Source organism: Kogia breviceps, chromosome 14 (assembly GCF_026419965.1).
Source record: "Kogia breviceps isolate mKogBre1 chromosome 14, mKogBre1 haplotype 1, whole genome shotgun sequence".
Taxonomy (NCBI): Eukaryota; Metazoa; Chordata; class Mammalia; order Artiodactyla; family Physeteridae; genus Kogia; species Kogia breviceps.
In genome coordinates, this window is record NC_081323.1 from 53,902,674 (window position 1) to 53,926,188 (window position 23,515).

The 23,515-nt window shown below is 52.7% G+C and overlaps 1 protein-coding gene across 2 annotated transcripts in view; it reads right to left on the reverse strand.

The window, feature by feature from the left end:
- The window catches only part of NOL4L (nucleolar protein 4 like), a 130,630-nt gene that overhangs the window by 77,958 nt on the left and 29,157 nt on the right, over positions 1-23,515 (reverse strand). For both annotated transcript variants that reach the window (XM_059038243.2, XM_067012365.1), the window contains exon 2: positions 926-1,081. In XM_059038243.2, the coding sequence (XP_058894226.1) occupies positions 926-1,081 (156 nt within the window). The remainder of the gene's footprint in view (positions 1-925; positions 1,082-23,515) is intronic.

The following is a 23,515-nucleotide window of genomic DNA, read 5'->3' on the forward strand; positions in this document are numbered from 1 at the left end:
AATGAACATAAAGTGCTTGGCTTTACTGCTTTAGTGGTGGGTGCCAGACAAGTGGTTCAGAGCTGTGCATGAGCCATGGCAATGGGGGTCAATGGGGGCGCAGGACCAGAACCCAGGCAGGCCCCTCCTGCTCTGGCCACCATCCCCTCCACTGCCCCATGTGTGATGTTTCCCACCCTAGGTTGCCGCCTCTGCTCTCTTCTGCCTACCCAAAGTTTAGACTGCTAGCTCACCTGCCACCTTCTCCATGAAGTCCCCCTGGTTTAGCATTGAGAGCTGGTGTCTGGAGGGGCCTTTGCTGAACGACCAGGTGTACCTGGGTTCTTGTTCCCCTGAAGCTAGTCTTGGACACATTTCTGTTTCTCGTATCTTGGTTTTGCTCTCAGACTCCCCACCCCAAATCGAACTGTGCTTTCCTAGAGGGTGGGGCCCAGGTCCTCAGACTTCCCCTGGGGAACTTCCAGCACTGACTTCACAGGGTCGTAGGGGACTGAATGAACTCACACACAGGGAGTATTCAGGACAGGCCTGGCACACAGTAAATGCCATGGAAGCATTTGCTCTGATGATTATTATTATCTAGCCACCCCACCCCCAACTGCGGCCCCAGGCTGGGGCTGGGGGGATGGAGTGAAGCAGAAACCAGGAAGAGGAGGGCTTTCCTCCTTCCCTCATCCCTCTCCTTCCCTCCCTCTCACTCCCTTCAACCTGCTTCTCCTTTGTGCTCAGACCACAGAGCCCGCCCCCTCGCCCCATGAGCCATCTCTGGCTGCCATGCCCTTGCCCTGTGCCCCCCTGGGTCCCCAAAGGCTGTTTCATCACGCCTCAGCTCCCTGCCCCACCCCCCTGCCCAACATGTGCGGAGCCCATGGCCTCCTGCCAAGGCCTGGGGCTGCCAGCAGAGGCAAAGAGACAGAAATCTCACCGCTCGGTAGGTTTTCTTCTGCCCAGCGTGCTTGGGGGCTTTGCCTGGCTCTGCTGAGCTCTCCACATGCATCGAGTAGATGATGTCAAAGAAATCTTCCACCACAGCGACCCGCTTCAGAGAGATGCCCTCCGGCTCCGACAGGCCATCTGCCCCCTGCGACAGGGTGGACAAGCTGTGTTAGTGTCAGGGATGATGGCAGGGTGAGAGCTGGGCCCTGTGGCTGGGCAGTGGGTCAGGGGCAGGGACACCGCTGTTCGCTGACCCCGTAAGGCCTCCGATGGTAGGTCTGGGGGGCCGGGGGACGGGAGCCTGCTGAGAGGGCCGCAGGGAGGGGGCTTCCAGAGGCAAGGGTGGCTGCTGCTACTAAATCTGCCAGAAACAATGGGCAGAGAAAAACAACAAATTAAAAAACCAAGAGCCACCATGTTCACAATTTCAGACAGATTGTGCCAGACTCAGAAGGGAGCTTTCGAATCACACACTGTGCCAAGACCATCCTGGAAGTCTCTGGGGAGGGGGGCGGTGCTAAATAGATGCGGCCCCATCAAGAGCTCCCCAATTAGCAGTAACCTTCCGCTGTGGTCCTGGGCTAGGGTCCCAGGGGAACGGCTTGGATCACCTGGGTGACTCCTGCCTCACCCTGGCCTTTCAGAAAAGCTTTTCACCGCTGCCCACCTCCCCACTCCAGCACCTGAGCGCCAGCAACAGCATCCGGGCTCTTTGTGTGTGGAGATGTAGAGAATAACAGACATAAGGCCACGTGGAGGTGGCAGGGCCACATGAGTGGGGTGGCCGTGGACCCCCCGAGCCTCTTATTGGGCTGGCACGAGTGCTGTCAGCTGGCCCCCAAAAGATGTGCCAGGATCTCAGGGACACTGGGCTTTCAGCCATCACCTCCCTAAGTGGAGACTTGGAGGGCTCTGGGGGTCTCAAAGAGGAAGAGCAAGCAGTGTTTGGGAGGGGGGGATTTGGGAAAAAGGAGGCAGGCTCTTCTCTAAAAGTGCTCAAAACACAAATCTCCAAGAGAATTCCTCCCCAAAGGATCCCACTCAAGAATGTTGGCTCTTTGGAGGGGGAAAAGGGGTGTTCTTCTGGAGGCTCACAGCTGTCTCCCCAGCACCAAGCACAATGCCTGGCACATAGTAGGCTCAATAAACAGCTGCTGAATGACTCGGTGGTTATAAGCGGTAGCCAGGAAGGGTAGTTTAGACACACACTTCTCCAATTTCAGTGGGGCCCCATCATTTAAGTGGCTGTGTGACCCTGAGCAGGTATTTTGCTTTTCTGAGCCTCAGGTCCTTTACCTAGAAGATGGGCATAACAGAAGCACCTTTCCCATGAGCTGCAGAGAGGAGTAAATGAAATGTGTGTGGGGCACTTAGCACCAAGCCTGGCCACAGAAACTGCTGGATAAATACTGTCATTAAGAGGTGCTTTGCCGATTGCCAAGCTTCCCCCAGCCAGGACGGGGCTGAACATCGCGACAAGCCTAGGAGACCATTAGGGTCAGGACCCGCCTGTGGGATGGTGGCTCGTAAGAGGGTCAGAGCTGGCTCAGGACTTTGGTCTTTGTCGTCCGAGGAGAATCGAGGGCACGCTGAATGGGACACTCACTCACAATACATTCTGGGCACAGGCAGGGTTTGATTTTACCGAGCAACTTTCTCAACGTGCCATGATAGGATAGCAGGGCTATCTCTTTGCCAGTGGCCCACTTGAGAGCAGGTGGGAAAGGAAGGGTATCTGGGGCATAGGGACCAAACTCTAGGGCTAGTGGGCAGCGTCCACTAGGGGGCTGTGGCTGGGCAGTGGGTCAGGGGCAGAGTGACCCTGGGTGGGGACCTCACTGGCCCTGCACAGGCCCTCTTGCCAGTGGCTTTCTTCCAAGTCACGATCCATTGCAATGGGGACTTCTCAGCAGGTACCTGTGTGTGTGTGAGAGTGTGTGCGTGTACGCGCGTACGCGCGCGCCCACGTAGGAAGAGCAGCTTTCTGGTCCTGACTGCTTGCTGTGAGATTGTAGGCAAACTCTTCAACCTCCCTGAGCTTCACTTATGAGATGAGCTGTAAAATTCCATGACTGCTATTCTTAAACCCTCTCAGAAGTTACTGTTATCTCTGTCTTGAGGGTATCTGAAGTCCCCCTCTGAAGTCCTGGGCTCATCAGTGACTAATTCATTAGCTGACTTGTAACTACGAGCATTTTGGAGATCTTCAAATATTGCCGTGAGAGAGCTGCATGGGACAAATATTATGACAGGTCAGTTACAATACACTTCTAACCAGAGGTTCACATTGGCAAAAACAAACAAAAGAAACTTAAGAATGAAAATACAACTGGTTTTCTATTTCTTGAGCGAGGGTGGGTTCAGTTTATAAAAAGCCATTGATCTGAACACTTACAATTTGTGTACTTTTCTGTGTGTCTGTTAAACTTACTTTTAAAAGGTATATTTTTTAAAAGTATAATGGGGTGGGTAGTTCCAGATTTCAATAATCTGAGTCCCAGAGGCATAATGATGGGTTTCGCTGCCTACAAGTGAATAGACCTCTCTGCTCATAAAATTGTTTCTGGCCAGAACACAGATACTTCTGGAAAAAGTTGATAAAATTTGATGAGAAGGAAGAGAGAAAGAAGACAATCTGATGAAAGATAATATTTTAGTTTGGTGAGATGGAAAGTGCCCCCTAACCAGCTTGTTGACCTTGGGCAGGTCACTTCTTTACCACTTAAAAGTCAGTTTCCTGGGCTTCCCTGGTGGCGCAGTGGTTAAGAATCCACCTGCCAATGCAGGGGACGTGGGTTCGAGCCCTGGTCCAGGAAGATCCCACATGCCACGGAGCAACTACGCCCGTGCACCACAACTACTGAGCCTGCACTCTAGAGCCCGCAAGCCACAACTACTGAAGCCTGCATGCCACAACTACTGAAGACTGCACACCTAGAGCCCATGCTCCGCAATGAGAGAAGCCACCGCAGTGAGAAGCCCGTGTGCCACAACTAAGAGTAGCCCCCGCTCACTGCAACTAGAGAAAGCCCGTGCACAGCAACGAAGACACAATGCAGCCAAAAATAAATAAATTAATTAATTTTAAAAAAAAGAACTCAGTTTCATCTCACCTGTAAAATGAGCATAAAAAGTCCTAGTTGGATGTTCCAAGGCTCAGGTAAGAATGTAAGTCAGGCATCTGCCACATAGAGGCTTGTAAATGTTCATCTCTTCCCTTTAGACCCACTGCGTTTGGACATTTTGTGTTTAGGAATCTGTTCTTATCTCCTGTCCCTCTGATCCATTGAGGTTACAGAAGGGGTCCCCCGAGGTAATATACACCATCAGAAGAGATGCAGAATCTTATGCAAAATAACATGCTAAGGCTGTCACACAAACTTGGAATAAGCTTTCCTAAAGTCAAGGTATAACTAACGAACTCAGATTAAATAGCAAAACACACTGCCCGGTGCCTGGCCTGCCTCGGTCCCAGCCTTCCACCTCCATTCACAGGCAGACACGGGTAACCAACAGCTTTGTACCTGGCCCAACGTGACCATAAAATTAACCCAGAGAAACTCTTCAGGGAGGCTCCCTCTTTAAAAATGGATTGTGCTATCCTGTGCTGTTCCAACCTGGGTCCTGTAATAGGTCTGTCTCCACTGCAGAGATGTACACAGGAAAGGAGAGGGCCCATAGCAACCAGAATTCAAACCACACAAGGTCTGCAGAGCCACACCTTGAACTGTCCTCTGGTGAGCTGTGGCCACCTGGACACCATGTGTACTACACCCTGAGGGTGGAACACCAGGATATCTGTGTGGCTTTCAAGGAGAACCCTGGGAAGAGAACAAAGGGATCACACGGCAGTCACATGCCGCAGACATCTCTGCCATGCCCTGCATCCACAGAGGTAACAACTTTCATGCTAAATGCTGCAGGAGAGGCATGCCTTTCCTAGCCAAGAATCCAGACGCAGTACTACAAGGCTTGAGCTGCTCATTAGGGAGCGGACAGCACCTTCCGCATAGCCTTGGGATGCCTCTGCCAACCACCTCTGCTTTGTACCCAAGTTAGCTTAGTCTGATCCACAGCCCTAAGCAAGCTGGGCCCTGGGTTGACAAAGGAAGCTCACTTCATTTACAGGCTGGATAAAGAGTGGGGCTGGAGCCTCTTGGCTATTCCCCACTTCCTGGGAACGCCAACCAGGAGTGATGGAATGGAACCCTGCAGCACCCCATGGGAAAAGCCAGGAAAAACACATGGCCAGTTGTGCAGGAGCGACCTCTGAGGCCTTCCTTTGCGGGGAAGAATATTGCCATGGTAACTTACTACATCCTCTTGAAACAGCTAACTCCAAAACAGCCAGCCAGACTTGGGCCAACAAAACCAGACATGGCAATAGTTGTTAAAAATTCATGGAGCGGGACTTCCCTGGTGGTGCAGAGGTTAAGATTCTGCCTGTCAGTGCAGGGGATACAGGTTCGAGCCCTGGTCTGGGAAGATCCCACGTGCTGCGGAGCAACTAAGCCCGTGCGCCACAACTACTGAGCCTGTGCTCCACAGCCCGCTAGCCTACAGCCCGTGCTCTGCGACAAGAGAAGTCACAGCAATGAGAAGTCCACACACCGCAACGAAGAGTAGCCCCTGCTCGCCACAACTAAAGAAAGTCAACGCGCAGCAACAGACCCAACACGGCCAAAAATAAATAAATAAATAAATAAATAAATAAATTCATGGAGCTACAAACTTTCTTGGATATTACCATCTTCCTTAAAACCAGCCCATCTGGGTTCCAAACTAAAGGCCAGGTTGCAAGTCATTGAGGAAACCACCAAATGTCTACTTAAGCAAGGCTGGTATTTCAGAATATTTATAACAATGGTTCACAAAGTGTGGTCCCTAGGCATCACCTGGGAACTTGTTAGAAATGCAATTCTCAGGTTCCACCTTGGACCTACCAAATCTGACACTCTGAGGATTTTAATAGACTCCCCCAGATGATTCTAATGCATGACAGATTTGGGGAACTGCTGATTAGAATGTCTGTGTGATTGAGACAGGGAGGTAACTAGTAAGGAAACTGGCATTGGATAACGAATATAAACATGTTCTGGGACTTCCCTGGTGGTCCAGTGGTTAAGACTCCACACTCCCAATGCAGGGGGCCCAAGTTCGATCCCTGGTCAGGGAACTAGATCCCACATGCCTCAACTAAAAATTCCACATGCCACAACGAAGATCCCGCAGGCGGCACAGCCAAATAAATAAATAAATATTTTTTTTAAAAAAAGAATAAACATGTTCCGTGCTGCCAGGCCTAATATATTAATATTTTCTTCTCCAGTGAAGGCCCATTTTCCTACTGGTGGAAAGAAAAGAATCTTATAGGACAACATTAGTAAGAATTCTAAACACCTACCCAGAGACTTAATGTGGATTATGGATAGAAAGAGCGGGAGTGCCCAGCATCCTGACATCTGATTTTTAAGTCCTCCCTGGCAAAATTAATTAATATTTAAGCAGGTCATCCCTTGATGGGTCTTTTTCTGGCTTCCTCGGTTTCCTCAGATGATCTGAATGCTGGGCACAGAGAGGACTGCTGTGCCCAGGGCTGCAAACCTAGGAGAGAGATGAGCATATCTTCCCAGGCCCCTGCCTGGGTGGCCTCGTGGGCTGTTGTTGGGAGTCATCCCTCAGGTGAGCTCCTGAATCTGACTGAGTCTTGCCTGTCTTCCCACTAAGCCAATTAAACGGACTCTTGCCCTTGATGGCAGGTGAGGTCCAACTGCTAATGGATCGCAGTTCTATCATCTCCACTGGAACTTCAAAGTCACTTACTGGTAATAAGTTATACACTTATCAAAGTGGGCTCACCGTTTCAGGCCACCGAGGTGCCGTTTAGTGCACCACCATCACTATAGTAGTGGCATATGCCTTCCAGCAACGGAGTGTCCATGATTAAGAGAATGAGGCTAAACAGTGGGGACATTTCTCAATTGGGTTCCTAAGGTAGAGGAAGAAACCATGCAAACAGTCCTTAGGATGAGCCCTTTTGGTGCAGTTCTCAACAAAGAGTAAAAATGAACGAGACTGGGCTTCCCTGGTGGCACAGTGGCTAAGAGTCCGCCTGCCAATGCAGGAGACACGGGTTCGAGCCCTGGTCTGGGAGGATCCCACATGCCTTGGAGCAGCAAAGCCCGTGTGCCACAACTACTGAGCCTGTGCTCTGGAGCCCATGAGCCACAACTACTGAGCCCGTGTGCCACAACTAGTGAGCCCACGTGCTGCAACTACTGAAGCCCGTGTGCCTGGAGCCTGTGCTCCGCAACGAGAGAGCCCACCGCAATGAGAAGCACACGCACCGCAACAAAGAGTAGCACCCCCGCTCGCCGCAACTAGAGAAAGCCCACGCGTGGCAACAAAGACCCAATGCAGCCAAAAATAAATAAATAAATTTATTTATTTAAAAAAAAAAAATCAACGAGATTGCTGTCAGAGGAGAAAGTCAGTGAGCAGAACCCACCCCTGGGGAAACACACATTTGGCTACCACTTGTTTGGGAGCCCAGGACTTCAGGGGGTTGATTGCACAGGCAAGTGTCAAGATGCTTCTCCATCCCATCAGGGCCAGCCAGATTACAGGCAAAAGCTACTGCAAACGCTATTAGCTGCATGTTCCTCCCAACTTCTGCAACTGTGGCTATTCCTCCCATGCCCCAAACCACACATTAATAAATTCAGGCAGGACCACCAAGGTTTTGGAAATGGGGGTAGCAGTTTTGGGGGGTTCCCACAAAGTCTCATTCCAACTACTGGTAGGGCTGAAAGAAGACCCAAGGGGAGAAGTCAGCTTCCTGCAAAGGGTCCTCAGAGGGAAAGGAAAATGGTGGAGATGAAATTTAAAAAGCAAACTAAATGGGGAGAACGAAAAGAACAGAAAACCAGAATGAAGACCTTCACCCAAATACCCAGAAATTCTTTCCTCAGAATCCCCAAGAGAAGCCGGTCACACTTTGTAAAGGGCATTCAGATGACTGAGAGGGGCCGTTATCTTAATGGGACAAGGACAGTATTTGAATTTCTCTCCATTATGAACACTACTTACTGCAGACTGGAAACCAAAACCAAAAGCAGAAAACTCCAAGATAAAGATTCACAGCAGAATTTTCGGACCCATGGTTGCCCTGAGCTCTGTAGGCCTGGATGGGGTGGAGGGATGAGACCACCCCCCCATAAATAAATAAATACAAAAACAAGGCGTGGAGGACTTAATGTTGCCTCTTCTCCACCCCTGTGCACAATCTCCAACTGTTAGTGCAGAGCCGCCACCGCATCGCACCTGCCATCTGGAACAGGCCTCATATATTCCAAGGCCTCCTTTCTGCTTCGCTGAACCTCCATCTTCTTTCAAATCACGCCGGGGACCGACATGCACACCCCGGGGCCACAGGGCAAGGTGCTGGGGATCAGCCCCCAAACAACAGCACTCACTACCTTTGAGGGATGCCATATCCTTCAAGCAGCTCTGAATGTTTTTCTTTTTCCTTTTTTTTTTCTTTTTGGTTTTGTTAATTGTGGGATGTCTGGAAAGGGTGAACGGGGAAGGAGTGGGAAGAGAAAGGGGTGTAGTGGGCCAAAGTGTCCCCCTCTTGGCAGGAGAGGGGCAATGACCCTGGTTTAAGGGATGGAGGGAGGGAGTAGCTAAGGCACTCTCAAGCAAGATAGGGTAGGGCCTGGGGGATAGGAATTCTGGCCTGGGTGTGCCAGGAGGGCGCAGGTGCTCTAGGTGAAGTCACAGGCCTGAGGACAATGAGCCCTGACCCTGGGCCTCAGTTTCCTCCTGTGCAGAGATGACATGATATGCGCAGTGCCTTTCGCCACCTCACAGGAAGGCTGTGGGAACCCAAAGGATGCACAAATAGCCCCCACCCTGGGCGAGATATCCATAAATAACCGCGGTCACCGCTACTATGGAGGGGCGCGCTCCAGGATTCTGGGCACCCGCCTCCCTCGAGCGCCGCGGCCAAGGGCAGGGGAGTGGGGTCGCTGAGGTGGGGGTGCTAGGCGGAAGGGGGCGTCCCTGAGCCAAGCAGACCCAGCGGGCGGGTCCCTTCGGGGGCCGCGGCGGGCGGCCGGGGCGCGCTAACGAGCGGGGCCCCAGGTGCGGGCCCCACCCCAGACTTGGGGGGGAGGAGGGACTGGAGGGGGAGGGGAAAGGCCCGCGCTAATGACTGTTGACAGCGCGCGCTGGGACTGGCCGAGCCGCGCGCGCCACTGACAGCTGCTCCGGCGGGGAGCGGGGAGACGGGGGTGAGGCTGCTCGCGCTCCCCCCACGGCGCACGCGCGTGCGCCTCGGCGAGGAGGGGCCAGGAGGAGCGCGCGCGCCGGGCCCGGGTTCGGAGGGCCTGCTGGAGCGGCTCGCGCGGGCTCCTCGCGGGCAGGCAGGTAATGAGAGTAACCATGGCAACCCACCAGAGGAAGTGTATTCTGCAGGAGACGTTAATCCCCTCTCCCCGGAGCTGGGACAGCCTGACTTTCCATTCTCACACAGTAATTAGATACCAGCTGTCAGTGCAGGGGGGACGGCTCCGCGGCTGCAGCCCGGCTGGGGGGGTGCACAAAGGGGGCTTGGGGGGGGGGGGGAGGAACGCGGGGAGGAGGGCGTTAAAGACACAGGGACGCTTTCCGGCGGGTGGGCCGGGGCGGCGCGCCTCCACCAGTCTCCGGCCTCGAGGCGCGCTCTCGCTCACCTGGAGACCCCGCCCGCGCGGGGCCCCGCCCACTCGACACGCACCTGCTGCGCGCGCGCGCCCGCCCGCCGGCCCCTACGTTCCCCCTCTTTCGACCCCGCCTCCCCACTCTCCGCGCACCTGCTCCGCTCTCCGCCCTCCTGGGACGCTGCCCACCTGTCCTTTGTGCGGGGCGGTACCATTCGATCTGGCCAGCTCTCCTTCAGGGAGCGCCCGCTATGTGCCAGGCGCCGTGCCAAGCCTGATCTGTGTAATCCTCACAGACCCTCTGCGGTAGGCGCCTCTGCTGTTCCCCGCCCAGGGCGCAGCGGGGTGTGGCCATTTGCCCAGGGTCACGCAGACTTGAACTCCCATCCCGATGCCCATTTAACCACCAAGCTGCAGCGCCTCCCCATCGCGTCCACATCCGTTATAGCTCCAGGGGCCTCCCAACCGCCCAGGGAGACAAAACAATCACGCTGGTACTGGCATCGTGGTGCACTTAATGTGTGCCAAGCATTCACTGCCTCATTTCACTTTCCCAGCAGCCCTGGGAGGATTATTACCCCCATCTTACAGATGAGGAAACTGAGGCACAGAAAGTGGAAGTGACTTGTCCACAGGCGTGGAGAACAGAGTGGAAGAGATGGATTCAAACCCAGGCGCTCAGATCCCAGGATCCATGCTGTCAGCTACCGGCACTATTAACTCCACCCGCAGGCTCCTGGTGTCTGTAATCCAGTCCAGGCCCTCTCCTTTCACCCTTCAGCCTACCCACATCCTGTCCCAGCATCTGTGAGGAACTGCCTCTCTTAGCCATACCTGAGAAATAGAAGAAGTTCCTAGGCCTAAAGCCACTGCCACGTCCCTAATTTCTGCCAGACTGCACAGAAACCCTGGCTCTCAATGAGGGTAGCCACTCAGAAATCATTGTAGGCCAGCCTCCCCATTTCCCAGGTAGGGGAACGAAGACCACCAAGGTGAAAGGCTAGCCCAAGGAGGAGATGGCCTCGTGGAGCCTTTTGGGGGGAGTTCAGTCCCCGCAGGCCCAGCTATGCCTCCTGCCCCCCCCCACCCCACAGTCAGGTCTGGGGGGGCGCGCCAAGGAGGGGCAGGAAGTGCTGAGAAGCAGAGCGGGCTCCTGTCCCCAGTGGCGGCGGGTGTCTGGGGCAGGAGGAGGCTATCTGATCCCTTCCCCACTGCCCCGGCCATGACCTCCTCCCTCCCTCCATCTCTCCCTCCTCCCTCATGGCCAGGGGAGCCAGCACCCTGGGCTGCAGCTGAGAACCCAGCGTTCCCCAACCCGGCCCACATTCCTGTGGGAGGAGGAGTGGGGGGGGGGCATTGGGCCAAGGGCTTTAGGGACGGGGCACCCCTGGGGCTGCCCCACCCTGCCTGGGCCAAGGCCGGGCTGTCTCCAACCTCACCATTTCCTGCCTCCGCTCTCCGCATCTCTCAGTAGCAGAGCTGCCTAAATTTGGCTCCAGGAGGGAATGGGGGAGGTGGCAGCAGGCGGGTGCTGTCAGAGGCCAGGGCGCAGCTCCCTGTCTAGCCGGCTGGCATTTTTGCTGTCTGGAGGAGGGCAGGGGGGCCCAGCAGCCCTCTCCGGGAAAGGGAGATGTTCGTACCTTCTGACATGAACTGAGTAATGTGCAAACGACATGCAAACCAAGCTTCAAATCAGCATCTCAGCCAGGGAACAGCTTGGGTGCTGCTTTTGGGATGAGAACAGAAGGACCAGTGGCCCACTCCCCAGGGCTCCAGTGGGGGCTGAGGGTGGGTACAGGGTGTCCAGGGCTGGGAGCTGGGAGACTCCGTTTCTTGCTGGGTGGAGCTTCAGGGCTTTAGATCAGTGGCTGGATGCTCTGAGTCCCAGCCTGAGGGCAGGGCCATGGCTTTCTCTGCCTGCTCTGGCACAGCGCTTGGCATACCCTGTTACATGGTTAAGCACATGAGTTTGTAGCCACCCTGTCTAGGTTTGAACCTCGGGTCTCTACTGGCCAACTCGGTGAATTCATCAACAGCGTACCCAGGCAAACAGCTCATGTAATGGGCATCCGTTTTAGGACTTCCCTTCCCTAGAAGGTGGGCACAGGGGCATGGCCCAAAAGAACATGGGCTTTGGAATCAGACCTGGATTCCAGGTCTGGCTTAGCCAGTGAGGCTCTGTGGGTCTCACGCCCTCCTCTGGGAAATGGGTTCAGGAACTCAAGCTCAGCTGTGATGTCCACGTGAGGGCCTGGACACTCCAGAAGTCTTCTCACCAGTGTGGTCTCACTGCTCTCTGCATTCATTCAACTACCTTCTCTGTCCCGGTCCCATCTCCCCTCTCCTCTTTGCTCGCTGTCTTGGTTTTTCTCTTGTCTTGTAGATTTCTTGCAGTCTCTCCCCTCCCGTTCTCTGCACTTGTCTTGGTGACCTCAGGGAAGCCACTGCCTCTCCCAGTCTGTCTGCACATCTGCTGCATGGGGGTAATGGGTGGTGGATGATGAGCTCTGTCTGGGGTCTAGGGCCCAGGAGGAACTTGATGGGCAGCAGCACTTCATAAGGCCCATTTACATCCCAAATGACCAGGAGGGGTGGGCTGTGCCCCCAGCTCTATCAGGTATGGGGTGTTGGGGCCCCACTTCTCGGTAACTCTGTTTAACCCCAGATAACTGCTCTCCTGCCCCTCGGCCAGGGCTGATATGAGCTGAATCCAACTTCCTGCCACCCAAAAGCCACTTCCTGCCAAACTCGAGCTGATACCAGAAGAACTTGTTTTCTGTGCACAGAGCAGTCCCGCTGGGGCAGCCACCCGCCTGCCCCGGGTGTGAACATTTTTTCCATCTGCAGGTCTGCCTGGTGGGGCTGGGCGGGGGAGGATGGGGACTCTGCCCTCCTCACCTCTGAACCTGCCCGTCCTGCCCCGCCATAGCCTCCGGTCCTGCCAGCCAGCCCAGGAAGGGTGCCAAGTGGCCCTTTGGGCCCAGACAGACACGTGTAGGCAGCCATACACAGTCTGACACAGCCACACACACAGCCGGTCTGACAGTCCTCAGAGCCACCGGGTGTTTGGGTGAAGACTCTGGGAGACAAGTGTGTGACCCTGTCAGACAGCAGTCACACACACTCAGAGTCACAGACAAGCGCACGTGGAGACAGTACACCCAGTCTCAGTCACTCACACACATGCACGCGGAGCTCCCCACACTTGCCCAGCGTCCCCCTTCCAGATGTTATTCACTAATTCAACAAACACTCTCAGAGGGCCTGCTCTGTGCCAAGCCCTGGGCTAACCCAGAGTAAAAGCTGCTGGAATAGTAACACATAAGTAGCTGACCTGTGCTGTTGCCTCAGTTTCCTTACCTGTGAAATGGGGAGAACAGCCCTGCCCCATAGGTCTGTTGGGAGGATTAATGAGCTAATTCGTGCAAGGCCCTGGTCCCCATCTGGCCCGTAGACAGCACCGTCTAAGTTAGGCTATCTTAGTTAGCCAGGAGCTTCCTGTGCCCAGCTCCGCTGAGATCTTACATACCTTATCGCCCTGAGTCCTGGCCCAAGCCCCCCCCCCCCCCCCGGCTCAGGTCCTCATTCCCATTTCCACAGATGAGGAAGCTGAAGCTCAGGGAAGAGGCCCACAGGTCCTCAGGGTGCCCCCATGACCTCCTCTCCTGCCACATCGCTCTGCTGCCCCAGCCTGCCTCACCACCTGCCTCGCCACACAGGCACTGTTGCCTCTGCCTGGAACAGCCTTGCCACTTGCTCTTGGTGTGACCGGCTCCTTCTGACCTGCCTACTTCCCCAGCTCCTTCCCAAAGCCCAGGCAGCCCCCGTTCACTTCCCTCAGAACACTCATCACCTGTGGAGCACTGGAACCCCCCCCCCCACTGGCCTTTAAGGACCAAGAGTCAGAACCATTTTGTCCATCCTCTGGCACGTAGTAGGTGCTCAACAACTTCAGAACTAAATGAATAAACGAAGTGGCCTGCTCCTCACAGCTACTGAGGACAGAGTCTGGAACCACGCCAGGACACCTGAAGCTGGAGCTCACTCCCGTGCTATCTTGCTTCTCACACCACCAGCACTTCATAGCGTGTCAATGAATGAATGCATGAATGAATGAAACCAAGATTTCGGGATCCCGGTCCAGTGCTCTCTGGGCAAAACCTCCTTCACTTCCTGGCAGCGTGGACAGGAGCCAAGCTCCAGCCGCTTCGGATGGTGGCGGGGCTGACGGGCCGCCTGAAGCCGGCTGTCAGGAGCTCGTCTGGCCACAGCCGCCAGCAGGGAAGACCAGCTGGCGGTGCAGGGTCCATCGGCCCAGGCCTGGAATCTGAGCCGCCCTGAGAGGCCCAGCTTCTCTCCAGGCCCCCACAAACTGGCCTTTGTTTCCCAGGCCGGCCAAGACCCAGCAGCCTGGGCTTTCTCTCTGCCTGCGGCACCCGCACTGAGCTGGCGGGGTAAATGGGCCAGCCTCCCCTCTGTCCGGGCCCAGGATGTCGCTTCAGGACTAAATGGAGATGTAATTTTCTATACAAATCCATGACAATTTAGATGGAGTGATTGTAATTGGCTTTTCAATGGGGGTTTTGTCCAGTGCTGGTGGCTAGAACTGGGTGGCCTGTTTGAGGCAGGCTCCATTTAAATGACAATAAAGCAATAATATTGAGGACTTGTACAGTGCCCAGAGCCCCTCCTGGGCCCAAGTGGAGCCTCATGTTTATGGATCTGGTCCTTCCCTGGGGCTGTCTGGACAACCGGGTAGTGGGGGGCACGGAGCCGGGAGAGGGGCTACTCCAGACATAAAGGATCTGGGGCAGCCGGGGCAGGGGCGCATGTCCACCGGCTTCCCTGCTCCACACTCCTCACACAACCACTGACTAGTGCCGCCTAAGGGCTGGCTGCTATTCCAGGTTCTGGGGGTGCCGAGAGCCAGAGAACCCTCCCCGGCAGGTCAGAGGCAGGAGGGAACAGTGGCTAGCTAGCACAACATGAGGCTGGACGGAGAGCATGACCCAGAGCCAGATGGCACGGGTTCAAATCCTACCGCGCTCCTTACTAGTTTCCTGGGCTTTGGCAAGTTACTTAACCTCTCTGTGCCTCCGTTCCGCCAGCCATAAAATACAGTTGCAAAGTCCCTGTGAGGATGAAACACCTATCAAGGGCTCAGCACAGCGCCTGGCAGGTGGAAGGGGCTGTCGGTAAGTTACCGCCTTGTGCCTTGTTGGTTAAAACTCCTGCTCTGGTGTCAGACTTGCCGGGGGGTGTGGGTGTGTGTGTGTGTGTGTGTGTGTGACCGTGAGCTTGTGACTTAACCTCTTTAAACCTCCATCGGCTTCTCTTTAAGGTGGGGCTTTTAGGAGAGCCAACCCCACAGGGTGGTGGGGAGAGGATGCAGGAAGTGCTTGGCTCAGTGAACGTTAGCTCTCACTTGCAGTGATGCTTTTTGGCCTTGAGGAGCTTGCCATTCCGTGATAATTATACTGTTGGGTGTGGGAGACAGAAAGGGAAAGAGAGAAAGCTCACAGGAAGCCAGGACAGAGCTGTCTCTGCTGGCAGGGGCTGCACTGGGAGGGAATGATCTGGAGGGGACTCGGGAACAGGGTGGGGCTGCAGGCTGTGTTAAGGAAGGAAGGCTTCACAGAGGAGGTGACATTTGAGCTGGGCCTTGAAGGATGAGTGGCGGGGTTTTGCCAACATAGGACAGATCCCAGTGCCAGGCCCCGTGGCTACAGAGTCACAGGCAGACCCTGTAGCCCTGCCTCCTGAGCACGTGTTTCGTACCTGTGGGAGTGGCTGAGGGGGGGAGATTAAAAGGCAGGCGGTCAGGGAGACCCTCCTGAAGGAGAGATGCTGAGAGCGCGTAGGAAGGAAAACAGCCTGTGCAAAGGCCCTCAGATGGGAAGGCGGCTGGCGTCTTAGGCTTTGGTGAGTGGACAGTGGGGAAACTGCAAAACACGGCTGGAGGGACTGGACAGGGGCTGTGGGTTTACTCACAGTGAAGTAGGCAGCCACAGAGGGATTTTAAGCAGGCGGGTAACACCATCCACATTACATTTTTAAAGGATCCCTCCAGCTGCTTGTGGAAAATGGGCTGCAGAGAGGAAGGGGTAAGAGGGAGACCTTGGAGAAGCGGGTGAGTCACCGGAGGGAGGGAAGTGGTTGGATCCACAAAATAGCCGGCGCTCGGTAACTGTTGGCTGGATGGTGGGCAAGCAGAGCATGGTGAGGGGCTGGGTGCAGCTGGCACATAAGCAGGGTTGGTGAAAGGAGATGAGAGAAGAGAGGTAAGGGCCTCCTCCCACCTCCCCTTGCAAGGCTAAGGCTCTGGGGCTTTTTCCTGAAGGCAGCAGGGGAGCCAATACGGGTTTTTCTCCAGGCAGAGAAAGACCACGCTGTGATCTGTGCTTTGGAAAGATCATTCTGCTGCAGGGTGGAAGGGTGGGAGGTGGTGGGTGGGCGAGGCTGGAGGGAAGAAGGCAGGGAGGGAGAGGGATTGGTGAGGGCTCAGAGGCCTCAACAGGCATCCTAGCCATCCCTCAACTCCAAGAGCAACAAACTTCCTCTTCAGCAAGGTCTACAATCTAGTCCTGGGTCACAGAGCGGTCAACGCAGAGTTGGGATCCGACCCCAGGGCTGTTCCCCTTTATTATCATTCCCATTCTGCAGATGAGGAAACCAAGACTCTGAGAGGCTGAGTCACTCATCTAAGGAGACAGAGCTAGGAACTGAGATCCAGGCTCAGACCCAGGCAGTCTGACTTCAGACCCATACACCAGAGGTCCTAACCTGTATTTGGGGGGCAGAGGTTTATTACAATTTTGAATTTATGGCTAATACTTAAAAGTTGGGAAATCTCATGGAAAAAGAAAACCTGAACTTTGTACAGAACCTCCTGATGTTGACAGCCCCAGGACCCAGTCCTTGAACCTCGTCCATCTAGCGGCTCCCAGGTTTACACCTCCAGCCTGGGCCTCTGCTCTGCATCCATTCAGCCGATTGGACATGTCTGAAAGCAAGTGCGTGTCTAGGGCCCCTGTAGAGGGCCAGGGAAAGGCACCTATCCATTCATGCATCCATTCATTCATTCAAGCATTTGGACCACCGCCACCCCCTCCAATGCCCGGCCATCACCATCAAATCTCCTCCACCAGAAGCCTTCTCCATCTCCACTTACTCAGGCCAAATACCCAGGAGTCATCCTTGATTCCTCCCTCTTTCTCTCACACCCCCCCCATACCCATCTCACCCAACAGCAAATCCTGTTGGCTCCACCTTAAACTTTAACCAGGATCCAACTGCATTCCACCACCTTCCCTGCTCCTGACTTCCTGTCCCGGGACCTGTGGGGCTTCAGGGAGAAGCACGTGCTGGCACTGGAGATCCCTGGGGCCCTCCCCACTGGGTCTCAGTCTCTTCATCTGTAGGAAGGGTGGGATACAGCAGGTCATTTTGACTCCCGTTATCCTTTTGTCCAGATTTTGGAGCCGGGAAGAGCCTGGTTCATAAGACACTTCATGTTAAACTCCTAATTCCTTTCTGGCCTGGGCATGACACAGGTGGGACAAAGGAATAGAGTGTGAGTGTCTGAGACAATGACAGTCTTGACTTTCAACACCCTGGGGTGGGTTAGGAGCCCCCTGGAGTGGAGGACGTCTTGCTCACCACTGACCAGTCCCCAGTATCTGCTGGAGCCTAGCACCGAGTAGGTGCTCAGGAAACATTTGTTGAATGAATAAATGAATGAATGAACCTTCCTGGCCCTCCAAAGGCACCCTGGGCATTCACTCAATTTCAGAGGGCCTTGATTTTCCCATCTGAGAAATAGGTAGAGTAACCTAATGCCACCGCCTTCCTTCTGTACAACAACTAACATGTACTGAGCGCCTGCTGTGTGCCACGCACATATTAACTCATTTATGCTTCACTGTAATCCCAAGAAGTAGGAACAGCTCCCTTTTATGATTGACGAAACTGAGGCCCAGAGAGGTTAAGTGACATGACCAAAGTCACACAGTGCATAAGTGGCTGAGCCAGAGGCCATTCCAGGCAGCCTGGACCTAGAACTCTCTTTTTTTTTTTTTTTGGCCGCACTGCAAGCAGCTTGCAGGATCTTAGTTCCCCAACCAGGGATTGAACCTGCGCCCTTGGCAGTGAAAGCACGGAGTCCTAACCCCTGGACCACCAGGGAATTACCTAGAACTCTCATTCTTAAACACTGTTCCAGGCTACCCTTCAAGAAGAAATGAGGTCTGGGAAGCCTACGCCAAGGAGGCAGCCCACAACTTTACAGATGGGGATATGCTGAGCAGGGCTGCCAACTCAACAGTCCTTCCATGGCTCCCACTTAATACCAGTCAAATAAAACCCAAATACCCACATCTGGACTCAAGGCCCCTGGAAGGAGCTCCAGCTGCATCTTTTCCTTCCATAGGTCGGCGCCAGCGCAAACGTGATACTCCAGCCATGCTGGCTGCTTCTCTTTCCCATCAGCCAGGGGCTGTCCTGCCTCTGTGCCTGGACACACCCTGTCCCCTCTATGTAGAATGCCACCCCCTGGCTCCTGGGCCGTCCTTCCTCCAAGTTTCATTCAAATGTCCTTCTCTCTCCTTCCTCCCTTCGAAGACTTCCCTGACCCCCAGCCATATTTGTTATCTTCGATTTCCTAAAGCACTTTGCCAGCAAAGATAACATAGTTAATGCATCTCCATATGCTAGTACGTACTATTAACAATGCCACTTTACAGATGAGAAAATCGAGGCACAGAGAGGAGAAGTAAGTTGCCCAAAGTAACATGGGATGGAGTCAATATTGAACCAACACTGGCCTGACCCAAAGCTAGATCGCCAAGCCCTGAGTCAGACCACATTTCCTGAAGTCTGTCTTTGAGTCTTAGCTGCTTTACCAGGAGGTATACAGCCTGAGGGCAGAGGCTACTTCTCACCCATTTTGGCACCCCTGGCTCCTAGGACAGTGCCAGGCATACAGTAGGTGCTCATTCAAGATTCCCTAGTGACTGAACAGTGTTTGCCTTCTGCATGAGTAAATGTGGTCTTAGAAACGGATTTTCCAGGCACCACATGCTGAATTTGTGTTCTTCTGGCAGTTATTTCGGAAGGCGTTTGAGGCACTGTGAAGGTATAGGAGCTGGATAGGATGGTGGAAAGTGAGTCAGGGTCAGAAGTCAGACAGACCATGTGACCTTAGATCACTGTAGAGTGGGGATTTTAATTCTGAACTTCAGGGTCATTGTGAGCGTATACATAGTGCCAGTATATAGTGAGCGTTCAATACATAGCAATCATGATTATTAATTAACAATTCATATTCTAGACATTGCTGCCAGGAGTGGAAGGCAATCTGGCATCATCTACCAAGGACCAAAAGCACATGCCTGTGGACCCAGCAATTCTACTCCTTGGTAAAAACTCACATGTGTCTGAAATGGCCATCTGCGTTCAAGGAGGTTCACTGAGGTCTTGTTGTGAGAACATAATGCTGGAAACAACTTAAATGTCCATCGACAGAGGACTAGGTAAATAAATTGTGGTACATCCATAAAATTGAATACCACGCAGCTATAAAAAAGAATGAGAAAGTTCTTTACGTTCTGACATACTTATGCACTGACAGCACATAGAGCTACTGTTTCATGAGAAAACAACCTGAAGAATGTAAGAGCTAAAACTATAAAACTCTGAGAAGAAAGCATAAGGATAAATCTTTGTGACCTTGGATTAGGCAATGAAGATGACACTATAACACAAGCAAAAAAAAATTAGACAGGGCTTCCCTGGTGGTGCAGTGGTTGAGAGTCCGCCTGCCAATGCAGGGGACATGGGTTCATGCCCCGGTCCGGGAAGATCCCACATGCCGCAGAGCAGCTGGGCCCGTGAGCCGTGGCCGCTGAGCCTACGCGTCCGGAGCCTGTGCTCCACAACGTGAGAGGCCACAACAGTGAGAGAACCACGTACCGCAAAAAAAAAAAAAAAAAAAAAAATTAGACAAACTGGACCTCATCAAAATTAAAAACTTTTGTCCTTCAGTGGACACCATCAAGAAAGTGAAAAGACAACCCACAGGCTGGAAGTAAATATTTGCAAATCATATATCTGATAAGGGACTTGTATCTAGAATATAGAAATAACTCATAACTCAATAATAAAACAAATAATGCAATTAAAAATCAGTCGAAGAATCTGAATAGACATTTTTCCAAAGAAGCTATACAAACAGCCAATAAGCAAATGAAAAGATGCTAAACATCATTAGCCATCAGGGAAATGCAAATCAAAACCACAATCAGGGCTTCCCTGGTGGCGCAGTGGTTGAGAATCTGCCTGCCAACGCAGGGGACATGGGTTAGAGCCCTGGTCTGGGAAGATCCCACATGCCGCGGAGCAACTAAGCCTGTGCGCCACAACTACTGAGCCTGTGCGTCTGGAGCTTGTGCTCCGCAACAAGAGAGGCCGCGACAGTGAGAGGCCTGCGCACCGCGATGAAGAGTGGCCCCCGCTCGCTGCAACTAAAGAAAGCCCTCGCACAGAAACGAAGACCCAACACAGCCCAAAATAAATAAATAAACTAATAAATAAATAAATAAAATTTTAAAAAAAACACAACACAATCAGGGGACTCCCCTGGTGGTCCAGTGGTAAAGAATCCACCTTCCAATGCAGGGGAGGCAGGTTCGATCCCTGGTCTGGGAAGATCCCACATGCCACGGAGCAACTAAGCCCGAGCGCCACAACTACTGAGCTTGCGTGCCTCAACTAGAGAGCCTACGTGCCGCAAACTACAGAGCCCATGTGCTCTGGAACCCACAACTAGAGAGAGAAAGCCCACAGGCCACAACTACAAAGAAGCCCGTATGCTGCAACAAAGAGCCTGTCTGTCACAATGAAAGATCCCACGTGCTGCAACTAAGACCTGACACAGCCAAAAAAAAAAAAAGCAAAGAAAAACAACCAGGCTTCCCTGGTGGCGCAGTGGTTGAGAGTCCGCCTGCCGATGCAGGGGACACGGGTTTGTGCCCTGGTCTGGGAAGATCCCACATGCCGCGGAGCGGCTGGGCCCGTGAGCCATGGCTGCTGGGCCTGCGCGTCCAGAGCCTGTGCTCCACAACGGGAGAGGCCACAGCAGTGAGAGGCCCGCATACTGCAAAAAAAAAAAAAAAAAGAAAAAAGAAAAACAACCCACAATCAGATACTATTTCACATCCACTAGGATGACTCGAATCAAAACGACAGATAATAATAAGTGTTGATGAGGATGTGGGAAAATTGGAAGCCTCCTACACTGCTGGTAGGATTGTAAAATGGTACAATGATTTTGGAAAACAGTTTGGCAGTTTCTCAAAAGGTTAAACATAGAATTACCCTATGATCCAGCAATTCCATTCCTAGGTAGAAGAGAATTGAAAACATATGTCCACACAAAAACTTGCACCTGACTGTTCATAGAAGCATTATTCATAATAGCTAAAACCCGGAAACAACCCAAATGTCCATGAAATGTTGAATAGACAAATAAAATGTGGTATATCCATACAATGGAATATTATTCAGTAATAAAAAGGAAAGAAGTACATGCTACAGCATGGACAAACCTTGAAAAAATTATACTAAGTGAAAGAAGTCAGGCACAAAAGTCAGGCACATATCGTATGATTCCATTTATAGGAAATGTCCAGAGAAGGCAAATCTACAGCGAAAGAAGTAGTTTCCTATGGCTGAGGAAGGAGGTCTAGGGGAGTGGAGAGTGACTGCTCTTGGGTGTGGGGTTTCTTTTGGGGGTGATGAAAATGTTCTAAAATTGATTGTGGTGACGCTTGCACAATTCTGAATATACCAAAAAACCACTGAGTTGTATTTTAAATGGGTGAATTGTATGGTATGTGAAGTATATCTCAATAAAGCTATTATAAGAACAAAAAGCAACCTACAGAACAGCGTACAACATATTTTGTGTAAAAATAGAAACAAACCCCAGAAATACTTGTGCATATGTGCTTATACATATGTATAAAACATCTCTGGAAGGAAACCAGAGAAATAATAGTGGCTGCCCCTGGGGAGGGGAACTGGGTGGCTAGGAGGGAGAATTTTTTTTTCACTGTACACTGGTACCTGATGAATTTTCTTTTAATAATAATGAGGTTTTATTACCATTTCAAAATGTTATACTTAAAAAAAACCAAACCAGTGGTTTAAATTGGCCCTCAGCCAGTGGGTGGCTTGGGCGAGGCAGCTCTGAAACACAGGAGGTGGCGAGAGAAACCCAACTTTACAGTTTTCCAAGCCTTGCTAACATCCATGGTCTCTTTTATTCCTCACGCAAGCCCTGTCAGAGGCTTTCAGCACAAGCCCTGTTTCCAACAGCAAATCCTGTGGGTCTTCCTTCAAAAAAGCATAGAATTTGTCCATTTCTCACCCTCTGCAGGCACCCTTCTGGCTCAGGCCACCATCCCCTTCCACCTGGCTGACCTGGATCAAGGCACTGGCCTTCTCCCAGCTTCCACTCTCTCCAGTCTGTACTCCACACGGATCTGCCGTTGGTTCCCACCAATCGCCCCCACAGCCTGGGCTCCAGCCCACTGGCCTCCTCACGGTTCCTCAGACTTACCAGGCACTTCCTTCCTCAGGGCCTTTGCACTTGCTCTGCTCTCTACCTAGAATACTTTCCCACCAGATATCCACCTGAAGGCTCCCTCACCTCTGGACAGTTCTCTGCTCCAATGTTTCCTCATAAAGAGGCCTTCCCAGACCTCCCTATCTTCTTTTCCTTTTTTCTGTATTCCAAACATCACAGGAGACTCGGACATTTTACTGAGAATCCTCGTCTGGTCCTGTAGAGCTCAGAAGACAGGCATGCTCTCCCAGCAACTCCCCAGGAAATTGTCCTTTTCTCCTTGGCTCCCAGGAGGCCCAAAGGGCCTCTCCAAGTCATGATATTGTTTGCCAAAGGTTCTTGGCCCTGTGGCTCAAGATCTCAAGCCGGGTCATACAAACCAGGTTAGGGGACAAGGAGAGGGGCTAGGGGAGACAAAGGGTGGTCTAGGAAAGGAAGAGAAAAGGGACAACTCTTCTTGAGCATCTATGAGGAGGTGGCACTGGCCAAGGCATTTTAGGCCTGTGTGACCTCATTCCAGGCTCCCAGCCCAACAGGCTCATTTGGTTATTCCTGTTTCCCTGATGAGGAAACCGATGAGAAAAGGATGCAGTTACAGGGTGATGAAGCAGACACACTGGGGTTTGATCTCTTGGGCCTCATCTTGAACTTCTCTCCACACCCTTCCTGCCCTCTAGTGACGCTGGCTGCTCTCAGAACCACATTTGTCACCTGGCCTTTGCCCATGCTGTACCCTCTGCCCGAAACACCCTTTCTTCCTTATTACTAAGCTAACTTCTACTCGACCTTCAGGTCTCAGCTCAAGTATTACTGCCTGTTATGGGCTGAACTGTGTCCCCCCCAACTCCTTCCCACTGCAAATTCCTATGTTGAGGTCTTAACTCCTGTACCTCAGAAAGTGACTGTATTTGGAGATAGGGTCTTAAAAGAAGTAAATAAGTTAAATGAGGTTATTAGGGTGGGCCCTAGTCCAACATGACTGGTGTCCTTATAAAAAGAGGAAATTAGGACACAGAGACACACAGAGGAGAAACTGTGTGAAGACACAGGGAGAAGACGGCCCACTGTGAGCCAAGGAAGAGGCCTCAAGAAACCAACGCTGCCGACACCTTGATCTCGGGCTTGTAGCCTCCAGAATCGTGAGAAAATTAATTTCTGCTGTTTAAGAGCCCCAGTCTGTGGTACTTCGCTTGGGCAGCCCCAGCAAGTGAACAGACTGCCCCAGAGAACCCTCCCTGAGCCCCACGCCCAG